Consider the following 10753-nt stretch of genomic DNA (forward strand, 5'->3'; position numbering starts at 1 on the left):
CCCATAGTATCGTGCCTGCTGCACATAATGTCTCCCAATGCACCCCCATGCACCCCCTTAAGTCCAGCATTCCCCAGGGACTTAAGCTGCATACACACGGTGTGATATAGCCTTACGATTTTGACTATATAGTCAACTTCGCAAAGAAAAGTTAGTGCAAATCACAACATATGTACACAGCTTGCGATACCGATGCGCAGCTCCGCGGGGTCGGTATCGCAAGAAAACAAAGACTGTGTACTAGATAGTCAAAATTGACTTGCCTGCAAAGTATAGTCACAATAGGTTATAGCCAAATCGCATATAGCCAAAATCGCAAGCACACATAGCCAATATCGCATAGTCAAAATCGCACATAAGTCAGTGTCGCACCGTGTGTATGCACCTTTACATTAGCAGGATGCTCCGTTGTGGGCATGCTGCTTCAGGGGTCAGGGCTCCGGCTGGAAGGACTGCGGCTTTAAGGGCTCTGGCGGTCACGGCTGCGGCTTGAAGTGCTGTGGCTGTCTATCAGGGCTCCCTGCTAAACACTGCCACTGGGTGCTGGTGGACAGAGCAGGCAGCAGGCCAAAGTCACCGCGGGCAGATGTAGGCGGAAAGCCAGGGACACAGTTCTGCCCCGTTCCAACCTGCCAACGGACTGCAAACGGACCCCTGCCCATGGGCTTCAAAATGATGCCGTAGGGGTCACGAGTTTCACACCCCTGGCCCTGGTCTACATATTTGCCATAATTGAGAGGGTATCCGGACTCCAGGTCGACAACAAATAGGTTGACACACCTTAGGTCGACACCAATTGGTCGACACACCTTAGGTCGACATGGACAAATGCCCGAAGCATGGCGAGCGAAGCGAGGGGACGCGGTGCACTAATTTGGTTTCCCGGTCACTCTACGAAGAAAACGACACAAAAAAAAAAACATAAAAAACTCATGTCGACCTTTTTCCATGTCGACCTTGTTCCTGTCGACCTTTTGTCCATGTCGACCTAAGGTGTGTCGACCAATTGGCGTCGACCTTTTTGTTGTCGACCTGGAGTCCCAGACCCAATTGAGAGACCATAATATTTTATGTGTTTTCTTTTCCCTTCCTCCTTGCTTGTGTACTATTTTTTTTCTTTCTTGGTTGTTTTATTTGTAATAGAGTTATACTCTTTTGGCAGTGCTAACAGATCGGAGTTCCACATACTTTAAATATCCGTACCACGATGTATTGCCCTTTGTTTACTTCTTATGCTACGCCGGGGCTTTCTCTATTATCTCTGACTTGATTGTAATGTACTTCTTTGTACTGTTTTCTTTTTATCAATAAAAGCAAAAATTGTTTTTGGAGAAAACAAAACTTACCTTATAGGTTGTATTTGCAACATAACATGCCTAGGGACTGTTATTCACATGTTGACCTCTAAAATGAAATGGCTACAAAGGTGAACATACTAGTTAAATGACTTCAAAAACAGTCAGAAGCTTGTATATGACAACTCTAAAAGTGCATACACCCGGAACGATTACAGCCACGATGTGGGCATTCCCGATCAAATGGAACGACACAATGTGCACATCATTCCGTGTGTATGACCGATACTGATGGCGATGTGCGCACACCCGCTAGTCACTAGCGACAGCTCCTGATCTTTTGAAGAAGCAAGAAGATCTGGGGATGTCGTTGGCGATAGCCATGCTGCCGAATGCAGCATAGCCCCCCCCCATCCCCAGCGCGCAGCCGTTCGTCGCTGCTGGCACCGGCAAGTGTGTATGCACTTGCTGATGCCGGCCCCGCAGTCGGGTCCCGTCGCTGATTATTTTGAATCGTCGCGTGTGTACCCACCATTTGATTCATCCTTTTGCCAGGAGACAAGTGTACATGCACCAAGCTTCTTATTACATTCCATGTATCCACATTTAGTTTCTACTTGATTGGTCTTAACTACCTTCAAGCCCAAACATTTTCAGGCTTAAGGGGACTATTTACTAAGCCTTTGGAGGAGTTAAAGTACCAGCCAACCAGCTACTAACTGCCATTTTTCAAACCCAGCCTGTAACATGGCAGTTAGGAGCTGATTGGCTGTTACTTTATCACCGTACAATTTATCACTCACCAAGGCTTAGTAAATGGATCCCTAAGTGATATACCAGAGTCAGACTGACCTTATTGAGTCTCACCTGTGGCTCAAACACATGTGCTCAGTGTTCAGCCAGAGTTTATACATTCACAAAGCTGATGTCTTTGCAGGCATGGACCCCTAAATGAAGTGGGATGTCGAAATGAGGGGATTGTGGTTGTTAGTAGATAGGTTGTTAGGAGATCACAATGTCAAGATGGACACAGTTGTCCATGTCCTTCCATAGACTACACCTCCTCCCCCAGTCAATTGGATTTCTGTCCTTCCGAAGACAACACCCCCCACCCCTCCCCGACCCCCCAGATATATTCACCTGGTAGGGATGGTGACCAAACTGGTAATCGGGGTAAGCAGATGGTATAGGTAACTCATAAATAGCGGCCCAGATAGAATTGTGATAATTGAGGGATGAAACTGCTGTAGTGAAAGGGATCAATGTATTAAGTGCAAACAACTATTAAAAACAATAGAGTATAAAACTGTGTGCCATGCCACATATTTCAAGGTGCACATAACACTAACAGGACCAGAGGCTAAACTTAGGCACTGTCGAAGTCAAAAAATATTACATAGAGAGAACATCCAAACTCCAAACAGATGAGTCGCTATGCTTGCAAATACGCGCAGCGAGCACAGCAATATATGGTAGCATGCACTCACACATACATGCCACAAAGATATATTCAACACATTTCATACAGCACATAAATTGAACATATCAAGCACTAGACATAAGGTTTCAAATTATAGAATGGACTATAACATCATGTATGTGTATTGTTGGAGCAGAGCAAGATGGGCATGTCATGCATGGTGTCAGGATGACCGTGAAAATGTGTGTGTCAATTTGATGCCTGTGATTAAGTTGTAGCACATTGCCATGAGTAGATATGATTAAATGTAGGAATATGAAGTCGCTTTTACTGGAACAAAAGGATTTTCAAAGGAGCACATGTGGACAGGAAACCAGAGGCCAGCAACCTTGAACAAAAGCCCTCACACTGAGCAATGACTTCCCTCCCCTAGACCAATAACGAGAGATCTGTACACCCCCAACAGACTCGGTGTATAGCTGATCCCACACAGAAGAGTTTTTTGTTTGTCCCGAGTGATGGTCGAGATGCTAACTGTCCAGTGGCTGTTTGTTTTTACTGAGAGAGAGAGTGATATGGAGCGGAGGGTGCATTGAGCAAAATATGCTGATGTATTGCTGGCCGTGTCTGTAATTAATTAGTTTGTTATAACTGCTTACTGTGTAAATTGTAACCATGTAAATATATATATATATATATATATATATATACTGTACATGTGATATATTGTATACATATCCTTTTAATAACAAATATATACATCAATGAGCTTTGGAACTCAGACAATGTGTGGGTGTATTGTTTTTTTCTTATGGGATGTAGTGTTTTGCGACGTACAGCGCACATTTATAGCACATGGTAATAAGATTCGCCTGGCGTCCGCAGTATATATTACAGCTGGCATTTTAAATATTTATTAGAAAGTAATTTGACTTAAACAGCACATAGCCCTAGTACAGAGGTGACTGACACAATAGGATTCAGATACTGCAGTGATAGATGCAATAAATCCCAAAACAGCGGCATTAGAGCATTGTTGTGCTCTGCACCACTCAGGGAGTCCTGTTTACCTGCTTTGCCCCTTACCTTTAACCTGACTCTCATAGTCTGCTGTTCATTCCCGGGGATGCTATCCTAAACCCAGTTCCTGCTTTACTATTATATCATTGCCATTGCCACCTCCTTACATCCATAGGCTTAGTACACCAGGTAGCAATGTCTGCTAAAAGAGTGCCATCCACAGGGTGTGTGTGCTGTGCCCAGGTGACAGGGGGTGTGCAGTGTAGGAAAGAAGTTACAGCTGGGGACACAAATTCCTCAATCTCCCAATCATCTTATGTGCCCAGGCTAGTGCTGTGCCAGCTGCAAACAGTGTGTCATGCAGTATGCTCCCTGATACTATGGTGCCACATGCAGGGAGCCCCCAGTGCAGCCAATGCCCGGGGGATGTGCAGCCAGTGCCCAGGAAAGGTGCATTCAGTCCTGGGAGTGTGCAATAGAGTACGTTTCCTGATACCTGGTAAGGAGCCCTGCCTTGTTGGTCCTTATTTCAGTGTGTGTGGAGGAACACACACCAGCAACCAGCATGGCCCTGCAGTGCCTCCTGGGAAATGTTACTTCTGGGTTGGTATCATTAGATAATGCGGTCACTCATCCACAATAATCCTGGGTGCTGCGCACTCAACTCTGCCGGATGAAGAGGAGACAAGGTGGTGGGGTGATGGGAGAAGAGGCATTGTGTCTCCAATGCATATCAGCCACTCTGTATCACACAGCCGCAGGACTCACCAATGCTGATAGATGTAAAAGTAGCCATCTTTACACCCCCACAAATCCCCCCACCCTCCCCAGTTGCAGCCCTGACCTACAGCCCGTGGTACCACAGACTGCATCCTGTGCAGCAATTCACTCCCAGAAGGCTTTGCTCCTCTGTATTATCTCTGTGTATATCATCTAACCACTATGCATTTCTCTCCCACAGGTCTCGCTGAGGATACAAAAATATCTGCAGGATACCACACCCCTACCCTATTTCTTTCCCGGATGGTAGGACTGAGGATCACAGTGTTATAAATATTAAGGCTGCATAATATTAATCAACATACAAGCAAAACATGATCAACTCTCCAGAGAGTGTTACAGAGAAACCAATTTTATGGGATGGAGGACACCTCTCCGATATTTATACACCCACAGATCATACACAGTATACATCTACTCATATTAAGGAGGAGTCAGTCTCATGTGATGGAGGAGACCTCACACACACTGATATGTATACACCTACATATTATACACTGTATACATCTACTCATAATAAGGAAGAGTCAGGCTCATGTGATGGAGGAGACCTCACACACACTGACATGTATACACCCACATATCATACACTGTATACATCTACTCATATTAAGAAGGAATCAGGCTCATGTGATGGAGGAGACCCACCACACACTGACATGTATACACCTACAGATCATACACAGTATACATCTACTCATAATAAGGAGGAGTCAGTCTCATGTGATGGAGGAGACCTCACACACACTGACATGTATACACCCATAGATCATACAATGTATACACCTACTCATGCTAAGAAGGAATCAGGCTCATATGGTGGAGGAAATCTCACAGATGCTGACATGTATACCCCCACATATTATACACTGTATACACCTACTCATACTAAGAAGGAATCAGGCTCATGTGATGGAGGAGACCCCCCACACACTGACATGTATACACCTACAGATCATACACAGTATACATCTACTCATATTGAGGAGGAGTCAGGCTCGTGTGATGGAGGAGACCTCACACACACTGACATGTATACACCCACATATCATACACTGCATACATCAACTCCTATTACAGGGGAACCAGTCTCATGTGAAGGAGGTAATCTGCATTCTACATGTGACCCTAGTTTGGAAGGCGGCGAAGTGGACTGTAATACACAGCCCAGTAACCTTTCTGAGAATCATACAGGACATGATATAAATGTATGTGGTGCATCAGCTCCACAGAATGTCCAGTATAGCGAGCAGACCTATAAGTGCTGTGAGTGTGGAATGATTTTTACAGTCCATTCTGAACTACTTAAGCATGAGGCCGCTCATGCACAGAATACATCGGCTCTATGTTCTGAACTTGGGAAATGCGTCAGTGGAAAAAAGCCATTTTCCTGCTCTGTCTGCGGGAAATGTTTTACCCAGAAGGCCAATCTCACCAGGCATCAGCTAATCCACACCGGAGAGAAGCCATTTTGCTGCTCAGTCTGCAAGAAAAGCTTTAACCAAAAGTCAAATCTCCTAACCCATCAGAGGAGCCACACAGGAAGTAAGTCCTTTACTTGTTCCCAATGTGGTAAATCTTTCAGTTTCAAATCGGATCTTGTGGTACATCAGAGAATACACACCGGGGAGAAGCTCTACTCCTGCTCGGAATGTGGGAAATGCTTTGCCCAGCACTCAGCCCTTGCGATACATCACCGGAGTCACACCGGAGAGAAGCCGTATTTCTGTTCTGAGTGTGGCAAATGCTTCATCACTGACTCACACCTCAAGATGCATCAGAGAATTCACACGGGAAAAAAGTTATATGCTTGCTCTCTGTGCGGGAAACGGTTTACCGGCAACGGGACCCTCACTAGACACCAGAAGATTCACATCGAAGAAAAGTGGTATCCTTGCCCTGAATGTGGGAAGTGTTTTACCCACCAATCAAATCTCAAGCTTCATCAGATCATTCACACCGGGGAAAAGTTTTCCTGCTCGGTCTGTTGGAAGGAGTTTGCGGACAAGTCAGGGCTTATTAGGCACAAGAAAATTCACACAGGGGAGAGACCGTACTCCTGCTCTGAATGTGGGAAATATTTCAACACCAGCTCAAACCTTAAGGCCCATCACAGGGTTCATACTGGAGAAAAGTCATGTTCCTGCTCCGAGTGCGGGAAAAGTTTCACTGACATTTCAGGGCTTATTAAACACCGGAAGGTCCACACAGGAGTGAAACCGTATTCGTGCTCCGACTGTGGGAAGTGTTTCACCACCAAATCCCATCTTATGACGCATCAAAGAATTCACACCAGAGGGAAGTAACTGTATGACTGTTACCACTCTGTTCCCCGGGAGCTGCCTTGAGTTCATCCCTGTCTGATTGCTACTCCCCTTTTAGACTGTAGGCTCTCACGGTTAGGGCCCTCTTCCCTCATGTGCTTTTCCTTAACTCCCCATCATCTCCTCACACTGCCTACAACAGCACCAAACCTTTGGGTTCGGTCCCCCTGCTGCTAATTTTGATATTATGACTACTGCGGAAATGTTTATAAACCTTATAGTTCATGTTCTGCAAGTCACTTTTCTATTGTCTGTACTGTTTTGCTGTGGACCCCTTGTGGTGGCATATTAATAAAGGATAAATAATGATAGGAGGAATTGATCAAGTAAGAAAGTGTTAAATAGATAGCCAATGTGTTCTTGTTTTAAATGGGGGAATCATTGTATTCATAAATCATATATCTAGATATATATATATATATATATCTAGATATATATAGATATAGATATATAGATATATATATATATATATATATATATGGAGAGATAGATGAGATATGTGTGTGTCTGTGTGGGAAATATTTTATAGTAGCGTATGCCATGATGGACATAAAAGAAGTCACTCAGGTGATAAACAGCCTGTTGCTTTGAATGCGGGGGTCACTTTCCAAATTGGACATTTCTTGTTAACATTCAGCAAATTCATATTGGTAAGAATGGGGGTTGTATTTTATGTAGAACAATAACGCAAATCATAAAAAAAAAAAATCTCAAACAGTGATTCTCCACAGGCTTACTTGACGCTTGAAAGTGTCTGATAATCACAGATAGTCAATTAGTTCAGTTCTTATAGAATGGGTCCGCTTTATAGTGACGCAATTGAGCATGTAACAGATTACAGTATTGGTAGAATAGATGCAGTGAGTTGGTATATTCATATAAACACATGATTTAACAATTCATATCATCAGGGCTGCAATCAGGGACAGAGCTGAGAGCCACATAGGGGCCCTTGGTGATAAGTAGTCTCTCAATAGAAGCCGTTCATACAGTGTCCCTCGGGAAATTTGCTAACTGCAGCAATCATCAGTTTGTACAATCAGTCATGGCAGCAGTCACCTAGATCAAGGTTTCCCAATCTCAGTCCACAAAGAACCCTAACAGTCCAGATTTTAAGGATATGCATGCTTGTGCATAGATGGTATAATCAAACTGAGATACTAATTAAGTCACCTGTGCTTAAGCATGGATATCCTTAATTCCTGGACTGTTAGGGTGTCTTGAGGGGAGGTAGTCAATTTTCCGGCTGTTGGTATCTCGGGCTGTCAGGATACCAAAACCAGAATCCTGACACCCGGTGAAATATCAGCAGTCGGAATCCCGACTGTCGGATGAAATCCCCACTTGGGTGGTGGTCCACTCCACAACCCAAAGGGGGGAATATAAACCCGGGAGACCAAAGGTCGCCACCGGGCCCGAAGCGAGTCAAGCGCAGTGAACCTGCGAGAGAACCTGCTGCGCTTGCCGCCGGTATCCTGGCTGTCGGGATCCCAACATCGGTCTCCTGATTGCCGGGATATCATACTGAATCAGTCTTAAGGACGGAGTTTGTGAACCAATGACTTAGGTGTTACTGATTTCTTCCTGTAGCACTTTCCCTTAATGACAGGCAAGTTTAGGAACAGATGGTAAAGAGGTGCGAGGGGCTGATTTATAATGGCCAAAATGTGAGAAGCCCTGCTATACATCAGCCATGAAGCTGGGTTGTCCTTTAATGCTCAGCACTAGAATGGAAGCCCTGCTACATGTTAGCCACCAGTTGCAAAGTCCTGTTGCACACTAGTTGGAAGTCTGCTATACATGAGCCACCAAAATGAGTTCTGCTTTATTTATTAGCCACCAGAGAAGATTCTGTATTGTAGTCCCTGGAATAAAGTGTGGGGTAAGCAGGAGCCCTGTTTATTAGGATGAATGTTTTTTTAGAACCATCTCCCAAGGGTGCCCCTCCTCCATATGTGAAGTGGATATCATAGGAGACACTGAGGCCAACCAGGGCATTGTGTTATATATGCTTACATCTTCTCTACATAGGATAATTGTTGCTGACTTCTTTCAGACTTTGGGCCTGAATCAGATGCGGCCGCTATTTCAGTGATCACTCATTTGAATGGTTATCTGCTGTCTTGCAGGTGTCTTAGCCGCAATACGCACATGCAGCAATTAGCCCTAACTGTGTGGAGTTTGTATATTCTCCCTGTACTTACGTGGGTTTCCTCTTGGTACCCCGGTTTCCTCCCACAAACCCAAAATATACTGGTAGGTTAATAGGATCCCAACAAAATTAACCCTAGCGTGAATGTGTCTGTATGTACATGTGGTAGGGAATATAGATTGTAAGCTCCACTGGGGCAGGTACTGATGTGAATGTTCAAATATTCTCTGTAAAGCGCTGCGGAATATGTGTGCGCTATATAAATAACTGGTTATAAATAAATAATAATAAATTGTGATCACATGCGACTAAGCTTGCACGGAGGATTTATTTGCAAGTGATTGACAGACTGGGGCTGTGCGGTAATGGGGAGTGGCGGGCAAAAACGCATGTTTGTTGGAACCGTTTTCTCTGTATATATCTGCATACACCTGCCATCTTGTATATACCGGTGGGTTTCTCGTTTAATTACCAATAGGCTGTAGCATTAGCATAGTGTCAAAGTCAGAAAAATATCTCTATGCACACTGCCATATTTGCACCTCACACTGGTCCGCGCTGCGCATGCGTGCGCTTTCCCGTGATAGCGCATACCCGCTGATGCGTGCACTCGCTCGCATCGGTATGCGTATTTACGGTAAAGAGTATGTAGTCGTAGCGTGCGACCCAATCGTTACATATTTCCACAATTAACGTAGTTTATAGATCATGGTCCCTTTGATAGATTCTGAAAGTTTGGTTAATATAGAATGTCCCTGAACGGAGGAATCCCTCTTTGTATTGTAGGAAGGGTCTAACAGGAGTCATACAGCAGTGTTTGGTACCCATCGGAAGAGGATTTAAATAGCAATATTCCGGTGTTGGTTTGGAGCGTATTAATCGCTCGTGCGAATAGTTATGGACATAAGAAGTTTATGTCCATTACTATTATTTACTCTTACTCAGGTATGCGGCGGGAAACCCAGTTTCCCACCCACCTGAGCTGTTTGAAATCGTCACAGCCCACCTGTATGAATCAACCTATGACCTCTTGTTATAGTGCGAAGCCGAATTCCTGTGTCCAATGGACGATCAGATTGTAGGGACCATTAGATTGCATTGTGTGTGGGGCATAAATAGGCAGGCCGACCACATCCAGCTCTCACTCTTCAACGGTTCTCATTGCTGAGAATCGGGTGCTGGATGTCCAGGCGCATGCGATCGTTTCCCCTTGTGCGTAAGTTTTTCTCCGTGATCATATTGTCTTACTGTGAGCCATTTCTCTCATCTCTCTCTCTCTCTCTACTCTTTCTCTCATATTTTCCTTAGAGTGTCTTGAATTGTATTGTATTTATAGTGTAGTTATTTGGTTAGGAAGTCTCTGTTATATTGTAGTGTATCATTTGTACTGTGATTCCTTTTTACAAGTATATTAGTTATAATACATTTAATAGGCTTTGGACCCTAAACAAGTATCTGTGTATTTTCTCATAGTGTTAAGTGTTCACAGAGCGTCGGTGACGCTCAAGCAGCTTTGTAGTTAAGCAGGTTACACCAGGTTGCACTTACACACTGTCTCTACATAAAGGTATACTGTGTATCTCATTGTTAAAGGTATAGATATCAAGGTATAGCGTTGTGAGCGTCTGCGCCGCTGGTGATCTCCTCGTGGTCTCGAGCGTCCGCTACGCCATAGCGAATCATTACGTTTGTCTGTAGCCAATAGTGTGCCAGTCTGTGATCTCTGGGCCGTGAGCGAACGCGACGCTTGAGCGTCTCGCCT

At 44.5% G+C, this 10753-nt stretch overlaps 1 protein-coding gene across 1 annotated transcript in view; it reads left to right on the forward strand.

Annotated features, from left to right (window-relative positions):
• LOC135054967 (zinc finger protein 260-like) overlaps window positions 1–9283 on the forward strand; it is a 162930-nt gene extending 153647 nt beyond the window's left edge. The window contains exon 2 of the mRNA XM_063958476.1: window positions 4697–9283. Coding sequence (XP_063814546.1) covers window positions 4830–6821 — 1992 coding nt within the window. The 5' untranslated portion in view covers window positions 4697–4829 and the 3' untranslated portion in view covers window positions 6822–9283. The remainder of the gene's footprint in view (window positions 1–4696) is intronic.
• The last annotated feature ends 1470 nt before the right edge of the window (window positions 9284–10753 follow it).

The sequence above is a fragment of the Pseudophryne corroboree genome, chromosome 3 (genome assembly GCF_028390025.1).
Source record: "Pseudophryne corroboree isolate aPseCor3 chromosome 3, aPseCor3.hap2, whole genome shotgun sequence".
Lineage (NCBI taxonomy): Eukaryota > Metazoa > Chordata > Amphibia > Anura > Myobatrachidae > Pseudophryne > Pseudophryne corroboree.